Source organism: Buceros rhinoceros, unplaced genomic scaffold, assembly GCF_000710305.1.
Source record: "Buceros rhinoceros silvestris isolate BGI_N320 unplaced genomic scaffold, ASM71030v1 scaffold19034, whole genome shotgun sequence".
NCBI classification, from domain to species: Eukaryota; Metazoa; Chordata; class Aves; order Bucerotiformes; family Bucerotidae; genus Buceros; species Buceros rhinoceros.
In genome coordinates, this window is record NW_010410241.1 from 1,967 (window position 1) to 26,476 (window position 24,510).

Sequence of the window (24,510 nt, forward strand, 5' to 3'; positions counted from 1 at the left end):
TTTAAAATTGACTTGGCTGTGAAAACAGAGAGAATCCTGTGGTACTGACCAGCTAGAGAGGGCTGGTGGGATGGTCTGGTTCAGGGGGACTGGGGCAGGCAATGGTAAGCTTCCCCAGCAAAGACAGGTCCTTGTTATTTTAGGCCCATTGCCAAAGAAGCAATTTTGGGCTACACAAAACTGAAGATAGGCAAGAGTGGGAGACCCTTAACTGTAATGATAATAACATTGGGTTTTTCTTTTTGTTTTTGTTCTGCTGTAGATTTGGAATGGAAAATAATTTATGTGGGTTCAGCTGAAAGTGAAGAGTATGACCAGGTGTTAGACTCTGTTTTAGTAGGACCTGTTCCTGCGGGCAGACACATGTTTGTATTTCAGGTAAGTTTGATGTAACTGCTTCTAAAAGGGTTGTGTTCATTTAAAGATGACTATCCAACTCAGAGGCACTTGAGAAATAATGGTAAGCTAGCAAAAAACTTCAGTCAGCTCTTCAGGTATGATATACCTTCCTTTAAAGTCTGATCAGCTGGTATCTCCTGCCCCTGATACTTCCATGGTAGTATTTTCATTTGTGGTGTCAATAATAAGAGAGTGATAAAAGCCCTGTAGCTGCTGTTTTGATCGGACTGGATCACTCAGGAATCAGGAGTGCCAGTTACCTGGTTTCCACTAGCACCATCAGGCTTTACACTGCAGCAATTGGTAGCAGCTTCAGACAATCAGGAGCACTAAGTTAATGCAGACAACACCTTCAAGCCGTTCACTGTAAAACTCCACCAGAACAGTCAAGCGTTCATTTCTGTGTGGCAGGATCAGTGTTCAACCACGTCATTTAGCTAAGCATGCTGAGTCACAGCAAAATACAGCCATGTGTACAAGAAGGTGGATTTCCAGTGGTAGGTATCTGGGACACACGTGTGTAGATTAAGACTGTCCAACCAACTGGAGCATGTGACAGTCCTGTAAAATGCTGCTGTTAGAGCCAAGAGTTACTGAGAAGGAATCGTGAAGGGAAGGGGAACAAGAAAGGAGCAGCACTAGGATGGCTTACTGGCCTATTCTGATTTCCATTTTAAGTCAGCGCGGCCGGGGGAACCTAAATCAAATTTGCCCAAATTCTTACGGAAGTTTTTGTTTGTTCGGGTTTGTGTTTCTTTTAATCCAAAGTACGATTTAGCTCACTTTTTTCCTATTTGTCAAATACTAGTATTTGTCTCATAAACTGAGAGCAAAATCCATCAGCAGAAAAATCAGATCGAACCTGAGTATGGCTTATTGCAGAAGAATGACGCTATTTTCCCAAATACCATAAATCGACTTAATTATTTAACGGCAGTTGTATGCTGGAGTATGAGCATTAAAAAAAGTGCTAACGAATCTACTTATTTCTCAGAGTTACTGTAACTGTTTTAAAATAGTATCAACATCTCTGGGACGTCTTGAGTAATCCAGTAAGTTCCAGCAAACTTTTTTTTCTTACAGGACAGGCTAAAGGAATAGGATTAGGCTGGATGTTAACATTCATTAACCACATGCATGCAAATCAGTCTGGAAACGTTTCCATTTGGGTTTGGAGCTGGGCCTAATTTTTCCACTCTACAAAGAAAGCGGATGTGTAACAAATGCATCGTTTATTAACAGTTCTTCCATTCCCAAGCTGCTACAGCTTATGGCATTAATTGGTCAGAAATAGGGGATCCTCTGTTGCCCTCAGGAGCTGTCTTGCAGCCCTACAGCTAGGGAAATCGCCTGGCATTGTCATTTTTGATTTAAAAGATGCACCGTTCTCAGGTTACCAAGATTCATTGTTGATGGGAATGGGAAGGAGCAGGAGGTGGGTGCCTAAAAAAAAGCATGTTTTGGCTGTATGATGAGGAGGGCCCTGACAGTGAAATTTGCAACGGGTGTTGCAGTTTCTGTAGGACGGACTCATCGATTGTATCCCTGTTATAACTGTCCCTACAGCTAAATTAGCAGTAGGTACGGAGATGTTTTGCTTCGACTGGAAGAAGTGCTCTGAGCGTGAGTACTCCCATGTCTGACTAATAAAACTATCCTTTTTATTTCTTATGGGAGTACTGCTGGTTTCAGTACTCTAGACTTCAGAAGCCCTGGATTTCAGGTGAGGCTGGGATTCAGCTAATGTGTGCCCAGGAGACCACCAAAACCCAAAGTGCTGCAATAAGCCCTCACTGATGACTGAAGCTATTTTATTCACCACACTGAACCACCCTGAGAGATGGAGAGAACTAGCAAGGGAAGGCCAGAATAGGGCAAAACGCAGAGCTGCAGAAGGCACGTAGTACAAAGAAAGGAGATTGTGATCACTGGGGACAGCACAAGGAAAGGACCTTTGCGGAGGTGTATAAAATTTTGAGCTAGTAATATGCTGTAGATTTTTCTAAATAGGAAAATGGCTGAAACAGCAAGGGAAATGGAGTACTACCCAGGCAAAGTACCAGGGATGATAAAACCACCTTTGTTGAGAATAAGCTCTGTATCAGGTGGGGAAGTCAGCCTTATGTACAGAAAGATGGAAAGCTATTGTGTGCTTTTCAGACTTGCACACTAAGCCTTTTTTTACCATCTAAAAAGGCTTCAAATATTGAAGGCCACAATTTGGCTGATTTGGTTCTAAGTATCAAGATACAAGGAGTGAAACTAGATTGATTCTCTCTATGCACACGTGGAAAAGCAAGATAATTCAAGATAACATATACACTGAGTGATTTCATAAAATTAAGTCATTTCTAGCATAAGACTGGCCTGTTAGAGGTTTTTCTGCAAAAGTTAATCTGGTGCCTCTTTTTGCCTACCCAAATACCTGTTTGCAGCTGCTCACTTATCACTTCATCATACCAAGCTCTTCTTTTTCCCTTCTACCTGTGTACGGTCATTTGTTTCCTGGGCAGTTAAGAGGTTTGACATCCAAGGCAGGAATTTCAAAATTAGAGAATAGGAAATGGGGTTTTGTGTCTTTTCCACTCAGCAAAACAATGTCTTAGAGTTAAGTAGGATTAAAATACTGGAATTCCTTGCGTTTACAATTGTATCATAGGATGTTACAGGATGCAAAATGACAATGGGAGCCTGGAAGAACTAAAATCCTGCATTAGGGTGTGAGTTGCATTTCACGGGGGAGGTAAATGCAACAGCTTCCTTTTGCAATATGTTAGTCTTCATCTGCCCACTGCAGAACGTAATCAAATGGTCCTGGGCACTGTTAGAACAAGACTACTGAATTACATGCTTTCATCTGTATTGACAGTTCTTGACGCTTCTTCAAGCTTCTACCCTTGTATTCCTTGGTCATCTTTTCTATCCCCCTACGCAAATCGTAAAGCCATTTGGTCATTTTCTCTTCCCTTCAGGGCTGGAGGAGGTTGTGCTCTACCTGATTTCCTGGTTGCTTCTCCTTCCCCTGGTGTATTTGTACCTGAAGGTCTGACTCATCTAATTCTTCTGCACAGTGCCTGCAGCTTCTTACAAAAAGATAAGAGTGGTTTGAAGGCTTAGAACTGAAGTTGCAAAGAGCAGAAGCCAATGCTGCGTGACCTCTAGCTCCCAAATTTCACAGCGCTGGAGTGTATAAATACTACAGAAAAGTAGGGATGAGAGGGACAGCAGGAGTTAATCCCTGTCCTTAGGCAAGATTCGTACACCCAAACCATTCTAACACACGTTATTACCAACTTGTACTCGCCACACAGACATTAACTGTTGGTTTCAAATCTTCATGTAAAATCGTAAATATGAAGCTGTTTCATTGATGCTTAGATTGCTGTTACTTTAAATCCTACGGCAGAATGAGGCATCTCATTTTATCAATAAATGCGTAGTTAGGAAGCATTTTAAGGGACTGATGAGAGCCATGTTTTATGAGGCCAATTTTGTTGATTATTAATAACTGCAGACCCATGGTCAGTAACAATGTTGAGGAAGACTGTAAGAGTTGCCTATTAATTAGGATTGCATCCTGGCTGAAAATCTGTCACATGTCTTAGACTGAGGATGTAGTTGGTTTTTTTTTTTTGACAAATGTAGGCATGTGGAAGGAAGCAAGAGAGGCAGTAGTTTATTCCTTTCCTAGAAATCTGTGGGATGGCTCAAACCTCACCATAGCCCGTCCCTCCTCTTCTTGATGAAGTATAAATTGCTGTCTGTATTTTTAAGTGTTTAGTCTTGTTAGAAACACGCATACAGACCAATTCAACCTCACAGGTACACAAGTAAGTCTCCCTCTACTAAATTACCATGGTGGGCTGAAGAACATTTGCACTACGAAATCAGAGGGATGTTGGTACACTTGCTTGAATAACAGTTCAGCTGATCGTATATTTAAAAGCAGTTTTGGATCAATACAGTATCACTGTATTCACAGTAATTCTGTTTCTGGAGGATAGTGCCCTAAACTTAGGGGTTGATGTTGTGAAAGCAGGTCTATTTCCTGGTTAACTTAAAGAACAATTTAAAATACAGACATTACTCAGCTGCTAAGACACACTCCTTAAGATTCCTCTGCTAGACAGGCACGTGGTTTACATTTTAAATTAATCCATCTTTTCTCTTTCACTTTTAGGCTGATGCACCTAACCCAGGGCTTATTCCAGATGCAGATGCAGTAGGTGTAACAGTTGTGCTAATTACATGCACCTATCGAGGTCAAGAATTTATTAGAGTCGGCTACTATGTAAACAACGAATACACCGAAACAGAACTGAGAGAGAATCCACCAGTAAAGCCAGATTTTTCTAAGGTAAGGCACGTCTCGTTCTCGTCACATAGGTCAGAGGTACGCTTATAGAGAGGTTTTTGAGAAACCAAACACCAAGTGATTCCATTAAGTGCATGGAACAAGGCATCAAATAATGGAAAAGACTAGGGGGGAACAAACTCCAAGTGCCATGTAGTTGTCATAAATTTGGAGAACATTGAGAAACCTTCAAGCTTCAGATTTCCACCAGCTCAAAGCCTTGGCTGGACTTCATTATTATTTTACACCGTCTGTGTGAAATAAGGGTTCCCTCTACATTAACCACTGTTGACAAAGTGGCTCTGTCCTTCAGAAAAACAGAAACATTTTTTTTGGACAGTCAACCTGGAACTAAGTTTTAAGAACTAATTTAACACAGTTATTATCCAGCTGTTCTAGTGTTAAAAGCTACAGTTTCAGCAAAACAGGAACAAACTGAAGAACAAGTTCCTTACACAATGAGAGAAGATGGGTAAACTGGGAAGAGCAGGTTGGATAATTATTTGATCAATGGACAACTTGACCAAGGAAGCATACAGATTAAGTTTAAGTAGTATGTATACCTCGTGGTAAAAATTGAACTGGGACTAGAATGAAAAGATCGTGTGAAACAACTATTTGGAACCTCATACTTTGACTATGGTTTTTGATCCTTCTCCTCAAAATTCTGTGAAATACTCTTCCCAGGCCGTCTGTGCAAACCAGCAAGGTTCTACACAGCAACAGGCCTGTTCTCAGGAAGGATTTTTGTGGAGTTGGGTTTTCTCTTTGTGAAAGCTGATGTAGATGTGTACAGTTGTTCCAAAGCTGTGTGATGGTGAAAATTGTTATTTCTCAAGTTTTCATGAATTACATGACTGGATATATGAAGTGAACAGGATAATGCATGGACTGTAATGACTAGTACAGAGATAATCCCCCTAAGTTCCTAAAACTGATCTTCAAATCTAACTAAACTGAATTGGTATGTAAATTGTTTTTAAAGTCGCTAATGATTTTCTATGCTTAACTTAATTGTCAGGGATCAGATGCTCAAAGTATTCTCAAAATTCAAAATTATAGTTAATTTTGAGGATTCTTAAACTAATTTGTTTCTTTCTTTCATTTAAACCATATACTTACTTGTTATTTTGGGTGTGAATGCCAGGATGTTGACTTCCTTCAAGCACTTGAATTTAGAAATGCCTAGAACTACTTGTCATGATTCTCTGCTTAAATATAAAAAGCCAGCTCTGCTTCTATGGAAGAGAACAGCAAAAGCTATCCTGTAGTTGTATAAAAAAGTCTGTAATGTGACTTTGGGACAGGATTTAAACATACAAGTAGAAGGTTATTAAATTAATTGATGAGTAATAGACCCTACTAGGAGCAGAAAAAAGCAACAGTCTTGTTAGTTTGCATAAGGGGCCAGGAAATATTTAACGAGAGTGCACTTCCTTGGAGGATAAAATCAGCATCACTACCAAAGCAAACTCTTCCTGTGCTCGGTCTTAACTGTTATAATGAGAGGACAGTGGCGATAAGTTGCCATCCTCTGGTTAACTATATACTACCTTGAAAATGGTGAAATTTAAATTAAGAGATTTAAATTTAATTAAAATTAAATTTAATTTAAATTAAGAGAAAGTGAGCATTTTATTTTTTTTTTCCTTCTCCATATGTAAATGCAACATTTTTTCACAGTACAATGAAGGCCCGCCATGAGACTTAAAATACATGACTAATGTCCAGGCATGTCCACTGCCACAATATTAATGTCTTTAAAACTTTAGTAGACAAATTGAGTTAGTGAAATCAATCTACGTATGGTAATTTAATTTAGGGGTAGTTGTACTTTTAAATGCAGACAGATAGTTGATGGAATTGATACAATTATTGCAAACACCCAAAACTTGAAGCACAATTTTCTGAAGCTCTGTGGCTTGAAAAATTCTTTTGGAGGGGGTAGTTGTTCGTTTTACTGAAAGTGGCTAAAACAATAAAGACTTGCACGCTACTTGCAGAGTTCTCATATAGCCTTGAACTTGTGTGACAGTTAAATATCCTCTCAAGAAAGCAGGTATTTTGCTGAGTGGGGTATTGGAGTAAGTGAACAAGTGGTGTCTTTCTGTAAGCGTGTTTCTGATCCATAGACAGTAGCTCTAGATTCACATTTTGTATGAATTACCTATCTAAACAAATTGGTTTATTTGCACAAGGCTATGGGGAGTGAAAGGAAAAAAATCTATTTGCATGCAAACTTCGGTTTGAGATGTACACATTTCATAATCCTTATATTTTCTTCTCTCCCAGCTTCAGAGGAATATTTTGGCATCTAATCCCAGAGTCACGAGATTCCACATTAATTGGGAGGACAACACTGAAAAACTGGAAGATGCAGAGAGCAGTAACCCAAATCTACAGTCGCTGCTTTCTACAGATGCATTACCTTCAGCATCCAAGGGGTGGTCAACATCGGAAAATTCACTAAATGTTATGTTAGAATCTCATATGGACTGCATGTGACTAACCACCGTGTGTTAAACTGTAAAAACAACCAGAACTATTGCCCTCAAATTCCATAAGTACCTAGTTGACAAGCAATGTGAAGAACTTGTTTTAAAACATCTGTAGAAAGTTTATAAAAAAAACCAAAACCAAACAAACAGTATTTGAGCAAATTGTGGAATATAAATACAACTATTTTTAAGTAATTGCCTTTTTTCTCTACTGTGCTATTCTGTGTGGCCTAAACCAAACCTGATTAAAGTATACATATTCTCCCCTTCCCCCTTTACTTTGTAAGCACTATTAAAAGCTAAAAACCTGAAAGCTGAAACATTCAGGCAAAATGAAGGAATAATGCCCCATCCTCATCTCTGATATCCAGATTGCCGAATACAAAGTGCCCTTTACTAGCAGCTTAAGAACAAAACTGTCATTAGATCAAGTGGAAAGAAAAGTATCTCTTAAAAAAAAGTCAAAAAATGTCCTTGCTGTGAAAGCAGCCAGTGCAGTGTAATTTTGGGTGCAAGCTTCTTTTCCTTTCAAGGCACATACTTGTTACTTAAAGCATGCAATTTCAGATTTGCCATCTGCTATCTTGGATTTTAGGATTTTTTTTTTCTTAATCTGCTGCTGCTGTTAAGTCAAACTGTGGTTTGTTAAGGACAATGTTTCTTGTGGATTTGGGTGGGTATCTCAGGAAAGAACCTTTTTTTTAGTCACACTAGTAGCGCGCGCACGAGTGAAAGGATTCAAGTGCTTACTACAAAATTTAAGCATCAAAAGGAATACCGTGAAATGCTCTTCTGCAAGATTGTTATGTACAACTGCTGGTTAGTATATTTGTTTTCAGGTATGCTTCATTCTTGTGTAGTCTTTTTAACTAGGTAGTAAGGAGTTCTGTTGCTTTCTTTCAAATTCCAGGTAATTTCAAAACTTCTGTTTTCCCTCTGCCCTCGAGGAATCCTATGCCCCTGTATAAGTAACAATTCAAACCTCTCTGTGGCAGGTGTGACCCACTGAAGAATACATTGCCTGCCCTAAAGCTCTTGCACTGAGACATCCCTATTACCTGAGGCATCCTTGAAGATAAAAAAAACTAAGCAGGAAATAGTAAAACTTAAGACATTATTATTATGACACTAACAATTTAGTTATTCTTTCCAACCCTCATTAGCCTTCTGCATTTACTGTGAGTACACGTGCATTTAAAACCGTTGTCTGTCATGTCAGGTTACAGAATAGAGATCTGTGAGTTACTAGTAGCTGCACAAACTGTGAACCCTTGTAGGTTCCAGGCCCTTAAAAAAAGGGTAGATTTCATGATGACTGACAGTACAGCTCTGAATAAAAACAGAGCACTTTCCGTTCTCTTTCTGTATTCCCTAATAGGGATAAAGGCATCCCAAGCAGTTTAGCACTTCTGTCTTTAGCACATCACTAGTGAAATTCTCTTCATTTCTAGTGTGTGTGTTTTTTAAACCAGAAAGGAGTGACCTGATCTGAATGCACATGGCACACGTGTGTTCCGTGTATGGGAACTCAGCAGTACCTATGGTAGCTGAATGAATTAATGAAATCCATTAATATGGAACCCTAAGTCTAATGTACACACTTGAAAATCTCTGTAAGTGTGTAAAACTATGATTAGCAATTTAAAAATATTAAGTCTCCAGTACTGGTATGACTTAACACAAAGAACTGGTCCCCCAAGCAGCAATTGATTCCCTTTTAAGAAAGATTTGATTTGTCAATGATATTGCAACTTTAAGGTCTACAGTGACATTTTGAGATTTTTTTCATGCACTTTATTGTTCTATTTATAAATGTGCTTAAGAAATCTCTTAACTGAAACATGTAAATAACTTAGACACCTGCTGAAAGTCTGGCAGGCTAATGAAGTCTGCCTTGAGCTAAGGGCAGCATTTCAAACCCTTGCGCCTATTGAATATTTGAATGAAAACATCATCAAGTACAAACTGTAACCAGAATCTGTTCATCAGTAGCATGAAGGCTTCTTCGAAGCATACGCTACAAAGCGATGGATGCAAACTCTGTTGCTGCTATTGCAGAATCAACTACAAAACTACATCACTGATAAATTTGAAGAAATTGGAAAGATTTATTGTTCTGTTTAGGGGGAAAAAAGTCAGCTGCGCGTGAGAACTTGTGTGCAGTAGACTAGTTCTAGCTAGGCTGGATGGCATGATGGTGCAGTAGAATTTGGCACCACCTTACCAGATACACAAACACATCCTAGATGTAGCTGATCACCAGTTACAGGGAAAAGAATCACCCTACTGCGCATGGTGAAAACTGGAGAACAACCATACCTCCTGAGAGCACCTCGTGATCTTTGCCAGAGAAGTGCAGGGGAATGGCACAGATTCTACTGGCAGGCCTGTATTTTTACAGTATTTTTAACTAACTCGGACAGACTGAATTCCATTAGAAGATTGTCATAATGCTTATCAGAGGTTATTTCTGTACAAAGAAGTAAATGCCTCAGCCCAGGTAATGTTACGGATGAAAAACATGGGGAGCGGGGTTATGTCTAGCTTGAAAAAAACTTGTCTCTGCATCTTACAGTCACTCGTGCATCATCTTCAGTCTGAATTGCTATGGCATTCTGAGTTGGACAGGCATAAAAAGGCTCCATCATAGTGGAGGCTGGTGAAATTTAACTAACTCCCCAGTGGCTCTGCAAAGCTCCACTGAAAAAGCTAACCCCTACCACCAGTCTTCAAGACTGCAGCAACTCAGAACTTTGCTACAATAACCACAGTAACTTATTCTTGAGGTGGGAGTGACAAAAGTCACCAAGACGAATCTGATGAGCTGACAGTCCATTGTTTGTAGGGCCTCAACTGCTGATTTTCTGGAAGTCAGCTCAGGCTGGAGGCTACCTGCTTGCAGCTGGACAAGGATTGTCCACTGCCATCTAAAAATGGTGGTAGGGAAGAAAAAGGAAGAAAACCAAAACACCTTCTGCACACATACTCCTGGCAAATCCTTTTTTACCAGAGACAGAAAAAGAAAAAAAGTGATCTAAATCTTGTGGCTTCCTTCCAGGCAACTGCAGGAGGTCCTTCACGTATGTAACCATCCTACCCATTGTCCATGGCACAGTGGTCTGCCAGCCTGCAGATTCTGTCATTTCTTTTGAGAGCCACAGAAGTCTGGAGACGATGGGTTAATTGTTCCTGTTGCTGGCTGGAGGGCTTTGCTCAGTGTCCATAGGGAATACCCAACAGAAGTGACAACTACCTGTAACAGCACGTGTGGGCGACTATTCATGCTAGGCCTTGCCCTTCCTATTTGTGTTTCCAGTTAAAGTTCTGCTTCTTAAGAGCTGGTCTTGCAGGGTATGATACGAGAGCTGTGTGTGTGCAGAAGACAGGTGGAGCAAATTTTGCGTGAGTTGTGGTCCAGGCAAAGAAGAATGTCTAAGGACGAAGAACCAGCTGGAGTCACTAGGAAGACTTTGGTAAAGGCAAACCCAGGTTTCTCTCTGGAACTCGGGAAGGCAAGGCCCCTTCAGGAGGGGATGAAGGGAGGATGGACTTCAGCATTTCCAGCTTTCAGTAATGTTGATTTGGAGGCATGGCTGAGTACTCACTGTCCATGGCATGAGGGATGTGACTGGCCTTCCTGCAGATACAGATAGCCAGAGGAAGGAGGTGTGTGTGCTGCAGAAGAGCTCTACTAGCTGTAAGCGACAACAGCTACATGTTAACAGCAGTTTTAAGAAGTGTCAGGAACTTTTAATGAGTTCTTGGGTCTCCCTCCAAAGCACCCCTGGACCGCAAGAAAAGGAGGCCTATGTTTCAACATCAGGGGGTCCTCCAGTTTGTCCTGACTCACTAGAAAGTCATGGCAGACCTACACTGATACAAACTGCGAAGAAGCAGAGGTTTTATGGCATGGTAAAGGGAAACCGGAAGACGTGACATCCATCCAAAAATCAGCTGCTTGAAATGCCTGCCATTTCAACAGCAGGGTGTAAAAAGTCGGACGAAGGCCTGCCTGGACTTATTATTCCAGAATTGCACTAAGACCTGAAACCTCCAGCCTACAAGACAAAGATGTTGCTCCTGCAGTATTTCCTGTCCATCCTAACTACAGGTCTTCAGATACAGATGTATGAACAGACCAAAATTTCTGGAGACAGGTATCTACTTGGCTAAATAATCATCTTTTGCATGCAGGTAGACAAGATAAGCTCTGTCTCAGGGCAAAGCCATCTTAGAGCAGCATTACTGAAAGGAAATAAGAGAATTTAAGGATCTGCAAGAGATGAGACGTTGTTACACGTATCTCTGAGGTGGTTTGATTACAACTTCGAAGTTCATTCCTCCAAGAAGTCTGGCCGACGGACTACAGAGTTAAGGCCTCTTCAACTCGAGACCCAACTATTGAAGGAACAGCCAGTGAAGTCATGCTCTCAGAAGAGTATTTTCAAGGTACACGCTGATGATACAAGTTCACGTACAGTTATGACTATTCAGGAAAACAATGAAGAATCCTGCAGCAGAAGTGAAGATCTGAGAAGAGTGGCCTGAAGGCTGCGTCTCTATCAATAACCTGATCAGGGCCAGGGTATAGATCCATCGCGGAGGACTTCTCTGGCATTGCCTCTATCAACTAGGAAATGCCCAGGGACCACTGGAGAATCTACGAACCAGGAAAAATGTCTCCAGTTTTGGTGTGTTGCATACCTTAGTGTACTGGGTGTACTCTATTCATAACCGTAGCTGGATGGCTTATGTCAGCCACTCTGGTTTCTCATGGCTCAGAAGAGAGACAGCTGTTAGCACCTGAACGCTGCCTAGCAGGGAGGGGCTTACTAAGAAAAAGAAAAGTGGTGGTTTAGTAGCCATTAATTAGTAGCCTTCAATGAAAATTAAAAACCAGGAAGCTGCTGTTGGCATGATGTGGATAAAGCCAGACACTGCAAAACGTCAGCACCCTCGAAGCTCTGTAGAGGCCATAAGAGGCGAGACCAGAAGGCCCAGGAAGGCTGGAGATGTACAGAACTGGAGAGCTGGAGAAACAGCTGACAGTCTCCCAGATTTTTAGACAAGCTGTTCTAACTACAGTTCACAAAATTCTTGAAGCAGCCCATCTGTGGAGGGACACAACACCAAAGAAAACTCTGCAGAGATGTGAACAGCCACATATGCACCAGGAAGGAGCAGAACAACTCTGGCCTGGATGTCCACGAGCTCCAGACCCGCCAGCAGCAGTTGTGTGCTGGTTCCTGTCCCTATGGAGGTGAATACACAACTTAGTCAATGGCTGCAAGTCTCAAACTCCAAAGATAAATGAGATATTTGCTTACTAGTCATTAGCTCATCCAAGTATGCAAAAGGAGCACTGTGGCCCTGGGGACTGCAAATCAGTTTGTTAAACTCAATAGTGAGGTGGGAACCCACAGAGAGATTTTGTTACACCTCACCAAGTCTCTTTCTGGCAAATCTAGGTATCAATTTCTAAAAATTAAAGGTATGTGAAGGACTCCCTGTGGTTCTCAGATGAGAGGCTAGTTGGGGAGAATGAACCAGGCTTTTTTAAAAAAAGAAACACTGTATAGACAGAACCAGACAGGGCAACAGATGGTTCCCCCATCTTTTATTTGCAAATCAGAAAGGCAAATAAAATTTTGCCACTGAGTTGTGGAAAGCGGGCTGGTGTCCTGGCTGCCAACTTGCACTAACGAGATGTGGGAGGAACGAACCCCGGTTCCTCTTAGAAATCCTAAACTTGCTGAGAACTCTCCACAGAAAGTTTCTACTAAGTGTTCGCAAGAAAGGCAACCAAATAAACCAAGTAAACTCAGAAATGCTATCCAGAGAGTGGAAGCAAACTTCTGTTTTTTCCAAAACAGAGAGAGTTTATTGGTCATTTGGAAGAGCTGTTTGCAGCAAGTGGTGCAAACACCTCTTGGTGAGGTAAGAAAGATGAAGGTCTTCCATACCAATTCGCTAGAAAATGCAAGCAGGGTGTTAGCCTGGGTCATACCTTCTAAACCAGGCTAAACACATCTGATGAAGCACAGACATTGTTTAAAAGGCAGGAGCCTGACTGAAAGAGCAGAGGTCCAACAGCAAATCAAGCTGTGGTGTTAGGTCACTGTTTTCTGAATTCTACAAAGCAATTCCAGTTGGGTCCAGGTGGGATAACGGGCTGCAGTGGGCACCTGACACTGCAGGGCCCAAAGGATCATAGTGGTTCTCCCAGCCCAGGATAGCTGGAAAGAAAGGGAACTTTGGCACAAGGAGAATGTTAATGACCTAACAGCCTGCCCTGGGACCAACAAACACTTGTACAGAAACCCAGGGAGAACTGACATAACAGTTTGGGAAGCACAATTCTAATTCTACGGTTGATGAATAGCTTGCATCCTAAAACGGTACCTGACGTGTAATGTTAATGCACAAAATCTTACCAAAGGGTGGTTAGGTATCGGCAGTTTTCTCTAAAAGAGAAATCCAAAGGTAAGGCAGCTTTTAGCACTTCTCCAGCGTTCACCACATCTCAGGTGTCTTTTGGCCTGCACGGGCTGTAATCCCAGAGCCAGCAATTAAACTGCAATGCGGACTGCTTTTTGTATCAGGTAAGGGACTAGTTGAAAATGGAACTGTTGGATTTAGTCTTTGTACACTGGCAGGAAAAATGAGCATTAGGGCTCTCTGATGAGAAAGCAGAAACTGATAATGTGAGGTGTGCAATTATGACAAGGAAAGTAAAGCAATTTAATAGTTCTCTAAACTCATCATTTGGAGCTTCTGCATGAAGACCAAGTTGACGAAAAATCATTGTCAGGTGCAGTTACAAACATACTCATAACTGAGAAACTCCTGGCACAAGGAAGGCAAGGAAAATAGTTCAAATTACATCCAAACTCCTGGGCTAGAAATTAATGCTTTAGTCTGGCAGTTCTGCCCATGGAAAGGTTCCCTGAAATTAAACTAGAGTTAGTAAGATTTCTTGTTAGGGATTTGAGTTTCACTTGTGATAAGGGTCCTAAAGAATTTTAAGGTGGAAATTTGGTGCACCTGCTGTCAAAAATTTTGGGGGGTGGGGGTGGAGGGTAGGCTGGGAAAGCAAGAGGCTTTTTAAAATACAAGGAATATTTAAGTGAAATATAGGTGATCTAAAGATGATCTTTTCATATGATGAAACTCCATCTCCACACCACGTCATTACAGCTGATTCTGTGTCGTACATATCACAGTAAGCTTGTGAACCACAATAATGGTTTCCAGGGAAGAGTCTTTGCATGTGGCTATCACGGCTGAGCTGGAAACCAGATCATACAGAACATGAAGCACAGGAAGGAGACGTGGTGAAGAAGGAGACAGCAAGAGCAGAGGCCAAGAGCAGCTAATACAGGGAGATCACTACCGACAAACGTGGGCAAAGTCACGTGGAAATGGCAAAATTTCACTCCAGGTCACTATCAGTCCTCTAACAACACTTAAATCATCCAGCCTGTTCTTAGTTCTTAATGCAGAGTAAAAGGTTACTGCTGAGCCAGAATGTTCTCTCTGGCTTCTCTCCAGACCTATTTGTCAACGGTTTGAATTGAAAACCAGAGACACGTGTTTCATAACAACTTCCTTGCACACAAGAGTGTGTATGTTCAACATCATGTTCCACTTCAACAGCTACAGAAGATCCAGTATACACCTGTACACATAACTACAGAACTGGAAAAGTTTTCTTCTCTGGTTTTCTTATGTATAAACAATGCTGTTTCCCAGCCATAACATGAAAAGCAGCACTATTTGAGAAACATTTCAAGTTACACACGCTAGCTGAGACACATGAGTTTGTCCTTAATTCTTTTGTGATTTTGAATGTACTAATAACACAGTCATTTGCTCATCTAAAGTCATTTGCAGGGGTAAGCTGACTTTGCACATCATCCCCAGAAGAGTTTATAAAGATACCTTACATTCAGAGCTAGCTGGGACATACCTAAATTTAACACCACCACAAGCTTGCTCTCAAACCATCTTGAAACCATCTTTATGAGTCAGCAGTAATTCCTCAGCCCAGGGGTGAACTCCCAGAAAATAAGCAGAAATCAAACTGGCACCCAGCCAGAACACGTAAAAGAACAGAAGAGAGGAGAAGATCTGTTCAGGAGGAACCGAATGATGCTAGGCCATCAGACAGGGTGAGGACTGGAAAGATGTCACATTTGTCACAGCTGGGAAGAAAGCTAAAAATACAGCAAAGCAGTAAGAGGTGCCTCGGGATCAGGCTTGTAAGGTTTCCTGTTAGAAGCTCATCACACTGCCCACGGATACGGAAGTGGCAGGACCGCCCTTCTGCAGTCAGGTCAAGCCTCATATGCCTCCACAGCAGCTCTTTGCTTCACCCGTGCTCAACCAACCTGAGCACATATGTTCATCTACGCAGAAAGCCTCTACATAAACACACCTGAGTGACAAAAGCAAAGCGTCCCAGCTGAAGGAGCACATACCTGCACTTGTAGATCCAATTCCTGCAGTCAGCACAGAGCGTGGCATGATCTTCACCGCGTACTTGAGAAACTGAGATTTCCCTGTACCTGGGTCTCCAACCAGCAGGAGATGCGATTCTCCTTGGGGGGAAAACGTTGATGTAGGAGCAGACAGTTCATATACAGAGAAAGTTGTACACAAAATGCTCAGAACTAAAAAAAGCTTCCCATTATCCACCTGACACTTAGCACTGCATGGATGTTACAGTATGTAATTCTGTTTAAGAGTGCAGTATTTATTGGATGTGGTAAATACACTGTTTGATAAAAGCATCTAGTCATATGGCTGCAAGCGAATAATTACAATTAAATATTGTAAAAATATTAGCAGGTATTTGACATACTTCTTGTAGGATGAGTTCTGACATTTTAGAATACTCATTTCTCAGGCTCAGCTCACTCTTGAACATGAAACAAAGGGACACCAGCATTCACTTATCATTCCACTATTAAGTTACTTAAATTATTGCAAAAAGGGCTATTAAAATGAGCAGGTCATTTTTCTTAAATAATTCTTTACCTTGCCAACAGTTACACAATGTGGTTAATTTCAAAACAATGAAATTACAGAAGTAAATAATGTGGCTACCAAAGTGCTCTAAAATTATTTTGTGGTCTTCTGCAAATTACTACTACGACTTCAATTCAAATATAAAGTCCGTAACTTCACTTAGCTGCTGGAGCATGAAGAAAACCCTGTATCTGTATATACAGACATACTATTTTAGGATTATTATGACCTACATAGATTATGACCTGCGTACCACCTGGCACATGGCATATTTGCCATCTAATAACAACAGAAGGAGAATCAGCAGGCAGATGACTTACAGTAACAGAACTAAGTGAGATGTGCTGACAATCACAGATGGAAAAGTTTGGCATTAGGAAGCAAAATGAATCCTTTAATTTTTTCTTTCAGTGTATACACTACAGTGATCCACATTAAGGGAACATTAATATTCCATCCTTTGAAGCCAAACACTGATGGCAATATTCTACCAGAAATCATTTCAAAATGTCACTTACACAAAAAAAAGTGACTTTATAGTTTATCTAAAACAACTGCCTTTAGTATTTTACCTACTCGAATCCTGAGCCCCTGCTTTTACTGGGTTTTACTTGTGAAGAATTAAAATGAAAAGAGGAAGTCTGGGCACCCACTTTATTTGTCTAAGATTCTGGAAGAATATTCAGCATTAATCAAAAAATGCTCTCACTCAAGAAAATGGGATGATTACATTTCCGAAACCCTACTGGTTTGATACTGGAGTGGGGAGGGATGTGGGTGAAGACAGGGCTGGGAACAACTGTTAGAAAGGATGTGATGCTATTAGAAACAGTACTGACCTCTGATTCGAGTTCCAGTGGCATCCGTCCTCTGTACACCACCAGCAAGCACCATGGCTACAGCCAGCTTCACCAGGTACAATCCAAACACTTGAGGACATAAGCTAGCCAAAATCTCATTCCTCCCTAGAACAGGGACAAAAAACGGCACTCAGCACTGCCCTAAGAGTGAAACTTGGTTTCCCACAGAGTTCTACGTACGCTTAATGCCTCTGTACACTGATGCGTAACTGTCCTGTGTACAGTCACCAATAATTTGAGTCTGCTTCCTGAACAAGCGGAAAAGGGCAGGGAGGAGATTAGTCTTTTGTAAGTATTTTATTTTTTAAACAGGACCCAAAGCAGTTGTTTGATCTGAACTTCCTCCATTATAGAGAAGGTAAGCCTTCCAGGGTCACAAGCAGCAAAACCGATCCTACTGCAATTTAAGGAATGTACGGTCTGGATGTCATGAGAAAAGGCACTAACAGAATGCCAGAGTGCACATTCTTTTGTTTCACAGATAAAAGTGTAGGGGCTATGAAAAATAAAATTAAAAAAGTTTCTGGTCTTTGAAATATCCCCTTGAAAACTGGTGTGTTGTACATTTAAGAAAACTCAGAAAGCACCTATTTTGCCCTAAACCCGCGCACCCATGGCACGGCTCATTTTCCTCACTGTTATGTTGAGTCTCCTTCTCCTTTGCCCCTTCTGTGTCAAACGTCCCTCTCCTCCTCCCTACCCAGCAACGGAGTATTTCAATCTTCTGTGATACTGCTGTTGGCTTGGAAGGCGTGTAGCAGAAGGAATTCTGTCCTTTGAGGTTCAGACACTAAGAGCACATAGGAGATCACAAGTTTAATGCCACACATTACTCCCATTCCTAGGGAATAAAATGGTGACCCATTTTGAGTTCTTAACTTCATGTTTTAAATTTAGATGCAAGCACACGGTACTGGCAAAACATGCAGGCACCTAATAAATGATTTGAGGCACACGTGTTTCTTGTGGAGGTCGTCTGAAGGAATTAACACGTATTTGTCCGAAAAAGAAACGTCAAGTACTTGGGTCAGCCATAGCATAACTCAGGGTTTAACTCCACAGTTGTCTCCAGTTGACTTCAGATTCATTTGCCTTGTCAGTGCTGAGCAGCTCAGCAGTTCTGCTTCTTCCTAGAGAGCATCCAGAAAAACTAAAGTCACCTGCCTAAGTTCTCCCGGAGGCCTGCCACAGTAGACTTTCTCAGGACCCTGAATACACGGCGTCAGGAACTGATCGACATAGAATGCAGTAGTAGCTCCCATTATTTCTTGAAAACCATTAAATGTAAACACATCCTGCCTGAAATGGCCTATGCCTTGGACTCCTTAGTCAAATTTCATCTCTGCCCTCAATTTCAACTCAAATTCAGAGAAACAGCCTGAAACAAACATCATGTTCAGTCAGGGTGCTTCTAATTTCCACTCTATTTTCCTGGGGCCACTTCATATTAATTTATTTATTCTGAATGGGTAATACTGCATAAAACCATATCGCTCCCTGCAGGCTTCTGAAAATTGTCCTGAGAGGGAAAGACTAAATGGGACCCGCAAAGAGGATCCCAAATTACTTTCTGAACACTTCTAACCAAGGTGATAAGACATGTTCTCAGTCCAAACAGCAGGAGGAAGACATGTTCTCAGTCCAAACAGCAGGAGGCTGTCAATTAAGTTGTTTTCCAGGAAATAATGGTTCTGAACAATCTTTGCCGTTGACAAGATCTCCAGTTTTTTATGTGAGCATGCTAATTTTTAAGCTGACAGGGGCAACATTCCCACCTGCTTTTCCTCCTGTTTGCCTTCTAAGCAGAAAGACTAAGCCCTTTCCAGAATTTTAAAAGACCATGTGTTAGCCTGAGACGGTTCAGTGACGAAGATTTTGAAGAGTCCATTGAGCTTCCCCGCAGTTCAGGAGGCGGCACTCGGATTATGGAGAGGGACAGAGATCCAGAGACAACTCCTGCCAGTTCCTCAGTGACTGACTGCAGAGCATGGTAAGTTTAGGAGCCAGTGTTCCTGTTCTGGAAGCCGCTGTGAACTGGAAGACTCTCTCCATATTTGATAGGAGGCTTCACAGCACCTAAATCAAGGGTCTAGGAATCCAACAGGTTACGCTGAAGATGAGACGTGAGAATGAGATGAGAAGATCTGTGGTGAAGATTCACAGCTTAATTTGGGATGCAGAGACAGTGAGTCAGATCTCTCGCCCCAGCTATGCTGAATAAAAGCTGATCTGGTCCACACCATCTCTTCTAAAAGGTATGCTTTTTTTCTTGATTATAGAAAGCTTTTATTTTTTTCCCCGATACTTATACTGTTTCTCATTTCTTGTTAATAAATATTCCTCAAAACACTTGACTAGAAAGATCAAAACAAGGAAGACCAATGCAGTATGTTTGGTATTTTTTCTCCCAGTAATACTGAAGTAAGAATTTCATATTCCTGTGCTGGAAAAAAATTATTTTTGGAAGAACAGGTGGTGGAATAGGATAATGGGAGGAAAATATGTTCAGTCAGTGTATTTTCACTTCTGATTTCACCTAGCTCCTAGCTTTGAACTACTGACCTGCCAAGGGATCATTCCTATGCTTTTCCCAGAAGTCTTCAAATTCCTTGCGGACTTCTTCATCAATTACAGCCCCTGCTAGCTGCTCATTGTTCACTTTAACATAGTTGGCTTTCAAAACAAGCTCCAAGTCACAGCGTGCATCCTCGTGGAAAGGTTTCCACCTCTGCATTACCACTCCATACACTGTGATGTCATCTCCTGGAGGTAACACAAAAATCAGTGAAAGCACACACGACTTGAGACACGGCGGACGTGTCAGTTAGCTGTAACATGCAATAACGCAATTGAGACCCTGTGTTACGGTTAATAAGGCCAAAACAACAACAACAACAGAAAACAAACCTCCAGCAGTTACTGCAAGTCTGAAACACGTTAGGGAGATTGTGGTAGGAAGTCGCTCTGTCTTTCTACTTCAGTTTAAGGTAGGTGAATTCTTAAAGGTATAACTGTGCTTGTTCCCTCTTTTGGAAAAGAGGAATTGACGGTAAACTCTAGAAGCTCTTCTTTCAATTAGATTTACTATACCACAAAAGTAGTCAAAACTTATTTGACTTCTGGTAACTTCTGTGATGAATTTTGGAATCACTCATTAACATTCTGGCCACGGTGTTCTTCTGAGAAGGTACAACCAGAAGCAAATTTCTTGTGGGGATGTACTTATCTGAGAGCATTCAGCCCAGTCTCCATACATCCTCCTGCCACTTAGCTTCCTTTCTGAATGCCAGATGGCTTTTTCCACCTGCAGCGCTCCTTAGGTAGGAGGTCAGGTTACCCAGCTCTCAGAACCTACAGAGAGGCACCACACGTTGTGTGATGGTGTGGCCCAACTTCCTCAAGAGGCTTGGTGCTCCCACACTAACAGAGTTTAATATACTTTCGGTACATCACAACATGTTACTTATCAAAACCGATCTGTCAGACAGTCAAGATGTAACTTGGGGATGTACGGTGTTTTCTAGAATAGTCTTCACATGCCATACTAACATCTGGGCTGAAACAGCAACATGACAGATGACCGTATCTCATTCAGCAAGCCCTCAGCACTGACAGCCTACTTGGCAAAGATTCAGCTAAAATGGAAAAATAAAAATGCTGGTGGTACAAACGTATGCGATATATGCTGTTTCCTCACCAGACTTGCAGCTGTCCACTAAGTCATCCTCCAGAACTACCACCATGCAACGAGGGATGCTTCCAACAGCCAGTCTTTGAACCTAGAGACAGGAAGGAAAAGCACTTCTTAAGAACAGCACCTTTCAAAAGCCATTTTTAGCTGCTCTGGCTTAAGGACCTACATTCCTTTCCTGGAACTGAGGTCAGTCCTTGCTTTTTCTCACAAAACTCACACTTAAAAAGCATGTCACTGCTGCCATGAACTTAATAATGGAAGTTTAACGCTGATATTAATGGAAATGGGACTGGGTATTAAATCAGCTGGAGGTGCTTGATCGTGGGAGGTGCTGTGTAATTTCAATATCTTGCTGAAGCAAGCTCACTAAAGGAGGTTATTTGAAAGAGCTGCTTTTTTTTGTTTTAATAATTTGAGATATTTTTAGATGCTTCTTCAATATGCAAAGTTTACTTTGGGTACTGAAGCATGTCCATAGGTTAGATGACCCCACTGAAGTATATCCTGAAAGATAATTCTCTGTGTTTTTCTGGCATTTAATCATGATTTGTCAGGTTGACATGTAAGTTTACACCTAGAAGTCAAAGATTAAGTCAACAACAGGAAAAAACAAATCACACACCCCCAAACAAATGTATATTGACAAATGTGCTAGTAACTGCTGTAATTCATCTTTTTTTTCCTTCAGGGCAAAGTCTATGCAATCTTGTCACATTCTCTTTCCGAACAGAAATACTTCCCTTTACCCTTAACTTCTGTGATAGTTTTTAAAATACCCCCTGCACAAGAACAACAGTCAGAAGTACCTTTTCATTCTGCAGCACAACTCATACACACTAGAATTCTAGATTTATTCACTCTTTAGTGCCCTGGAAGGTTAATTCGCCCTTGTCTATTATCTAAATGGCCACAGGCAGTTCACATAACCATCAGTACTGGTGGCACATACACAGTTACTTGCAGAGCTCAGTAGGAAACGTGAATAAAATTCGTTCCTGGTTTAACTTTACAGCGTTTAACAAGCTCATGCTGCTGAAAATTATTCCCATCACAGAGATCTGTGTGTGACATAATGAACTAAAAAAAGAGTTGTAGAAACCATTTGTCAGAAACAATCATTATAGGAACATGCAACATAGGGCATATTTCCTAGAAATAGTTTTATTCCCTTCCTTCTCTCCTACTCTGAACTTTCAAGAGCTTCATTTCTAATTTTGTACATTCCTGTTTTCATATATCTTGCACTGACACTGGCATCTCTGTCCTCTTAATTTATAAAACCAAAACGCTGAAACAACTGAAGATATCTTAGAAAAAGTTTATGAAAAAGACACTGAACATACAAATAAACACAGAAACATCACCCGCAATATACCCCACTTCTCAAATATTCATACAGTGCAGATTTTCCTGTGCCAGTTTCGTCTTAGTTGTGCACTAGCATAAAAAGAGGCCCAATGGTTTCTTACTCCTCCAGGTCATCTGCACTTCCACCCAGGGCTACCTTCAGCAAAACGAACGTAAATTCTGTAAGGATCACATCTTCCGTTGCTGCTGAATTCAGTACTGGCTGAAGGGAGCAGACGTCTGCAGACAGCATGTGTTGACCACACCGCTCCGCCACAGCTGGGCTAGCTTTGGTCCTTAGAAATGGTGTTGAACATCAGCATCACGTACAGTAAGCGCTTAGAGAAACAACGCAACCTTGGTGTTGTAAGGATTCAAGACACAAGTTTTATCTGTGCACTGATGCTGGACGGTTCGTACAATAGTGAATGGAGTTAGCAAATAATGGAAGTTTAGTCAACGTGTGCCTAAACTGTTAACTCCAGGGACTGGAAATCCCTGAGCAACAGGCTGCCTGGCTTCCTTCAGTCTTCTCAGGCATCTGTTTTAAACAACAGAAATCTGTAAAACTTCTCTACTTATTGTAGCATGTAAAACTTACCAATGAAAATGGGATAAACTTAATTCTGACGTAAGCATCAACAGTCTCACTAAAATCAGCAGCAGAAAATTAAGCCCCCAAATGCCTTTTTGAGTAAGTCAATTCTTTTTCTACTTGAGACTTCTATACTTAACACCTTCCCTTTTTTCTCCATCTTTATTTTTTTTCTTTTTTACCTGTTCCTGAATTTTGATTTCTTGATAGTCTCTGCAGCAGGTAGAAGAGGTTGTTCCAGAGAGACACGTGAACTTGGTTGAGTTGCAGCCTTCTTCATTAAGACAGGCCGATGGACGACAGAACGCGTAGTACTGTTCGAAGTCAGCCTTAGCTACGAACACGTGCTTGCATTTATTGCAGATGTAACTCCGTTCAAACTCCAAAACTTTCACCAGACTGGTACGTACCACAGTCCCAGTAACAGACAAAAAGTGGCCCACATCCTTGGTTTTAGGAATGTGCTCTCGAGTCAGCTCTGGGCAAACCGGCAAACCTGTTAAACAAAAACACGTGCAGCGTAAGGCTGTGCTCGTAAGACACCGACTTACAGCGCAGGTAAACAGAAAGAGGAGAAAAAACACCCGACTCATGGACAGTGGCCACTGTTACTGCTGTTTCCTAAATGGGATTCAATGACTCATCTGTTTTGCCATAGATGTGATTCACTGGCCTCAGACAGTGGAAGTCACGAGACGCTGAGCACTAATTGAAAATGCTGCCGTTCTACCCTCCCGCTCTGGCCGAGGGCCAAAGGGTTGGGAACGGTCTCCATTCACAGAACTCGACCCTGATGCTCTCAGATCTATTTATTAATTTAAATGATCCCTTGGCAAATGCCATTTATTCCACCACTGGCTTATCTGAATTACAAAATTTTAGTTACGCTGCTTCGTTGTGGTTCCACGTTATTCCCGCAGTTACACAAGCATAACTCCTCAATTTAATGTTCACTGTCTGTGAGCATTTGACCTTAAATCCACATTGCCTACCCGTAAACCTCAAGCACATAGGAGACGGCATAAAAAGAATATAAACGGGGTTATGAACACAACCAAAGCAAATTCACCTGTACATTCAAATAAATAGTGACAGAATACTTTTGTGGCTCTTGCTCTCCTTCAATTCCACCCCAACCACCACTTCTGTGGTGGACTGGTCCCGGAGTTGGAAAATGACCTTTCTAAGCGGACCGAAACTATTTGTGCCTTAAGGTCAAATCCTTTTAGTAGCTTTGACTGCTAAAACACGAAGTCATATATTTATTTCAGTGATTTCAAAAACAAATGCTTTATTTCAGCCATGCTGAAATACTCCATCCCAATGCTTTTAAGAGAAGCGTTTGACCTTTTGCTTTTGTTTAAAAAGATATTTTTAAATATTAAGCTAACTTAAAATGGCAAAAGAATAAAGTAAAAAAAAAAGGTACTGTAGAAAGGACTTCATAATAATCTGGAAAAGAAATAGGAATTAAATAATCTGGAAAATAAAGTACTATGTAGATCTGCAAACAATTTTTTCTGTTTGACTGCAGCAAAGCTGTTTAGATATTCTACCAAACCTGAATTTTTTTTTCCTCCCACAGGTTTGCCTTTCTATTCAGTTCAGGCAAAAAAAAAAAAAAAAACCAAAAAACACCACCAGATAAAACACATTATTTTTCCAACTGCTTTGGCATCTTTTTTTCCCAGCTCAGGACCGGATCAGCTCAACAAGTTTTGCAAAATACAGCA

At 41.2% G+C, this 24,510-nt stretch overlaps 2 protein-coding genes across 2 annotated transcripts; one reads left to right on the top strand and one right to left on the bottom strand.

Moving 5' to 3' along the window:
* Positions 1-264: 264 nt before the first annotated feature.
* ASF1A (anti-silencing function 1A histone chaperone) lies at positions 265-7,446 on the top strand (the record flags this gene model as incomplete). The annotated part of the gene is made up of 3 exons (XM_010135551.1): positions 265-378; positions 4,580-4,756; positions 7,046-7,446. Coding segments are annotated over 3 exons (504 nt in total), but the record flags the coding sequence as incomplete, so codon positions are not given.
* A 4,884-nt stretch (positions 7,447-12,330) lies between these two features.
* Positions 12,331-23,370, bottom strand: LOC104492945 (DNA helicase MCM9-like). Its single transcript, XM_010135553.1, has 6 exons — positions 22,960-23,370; positions 20,839-20,920; positions 19,704-19,904; positions 17,121-17,246; positions 15,732-15,851; positions 12,331-12,503 (listed from the first exon to the last, which is right to left on the bottom strand). Exons 1-6 carry the CDS (start codon positions 23,368-23,370, stop codon positions 12,331-12,333), a joined length of 1,113 nt encoding a protein of 370 aa, XP_010133855.1.
* Positions 23,371-24,510: the final 1,140 nt, after the last annotated feature.

Excerpts from the sequence above, each read along its gene's own strand:
- LOC104492945 (XM_010135553.1), bottom strand. The coding sequence starts at position 23,370 with ATGAGTCGGGTGTTTTTTCTCCTCTTTCTGTTTACCTGCGCTGTAAGT. Across the intron at positions 15,852-17,120 it reads CACTGGAACTCGAATCAGAG|GAGAATCGCATCTCCTGCTG; the intron begins GTCAGTACTGTT and ends TTTCCCCCCAAG. Across the intron at positions 12,504-15,731 it reads AATTGGATCTACAAGTGCAG|GGACAGGAACCAGCACACAA; the intron begins GTATGTGCTCCT and ends TCACCTCCATAG.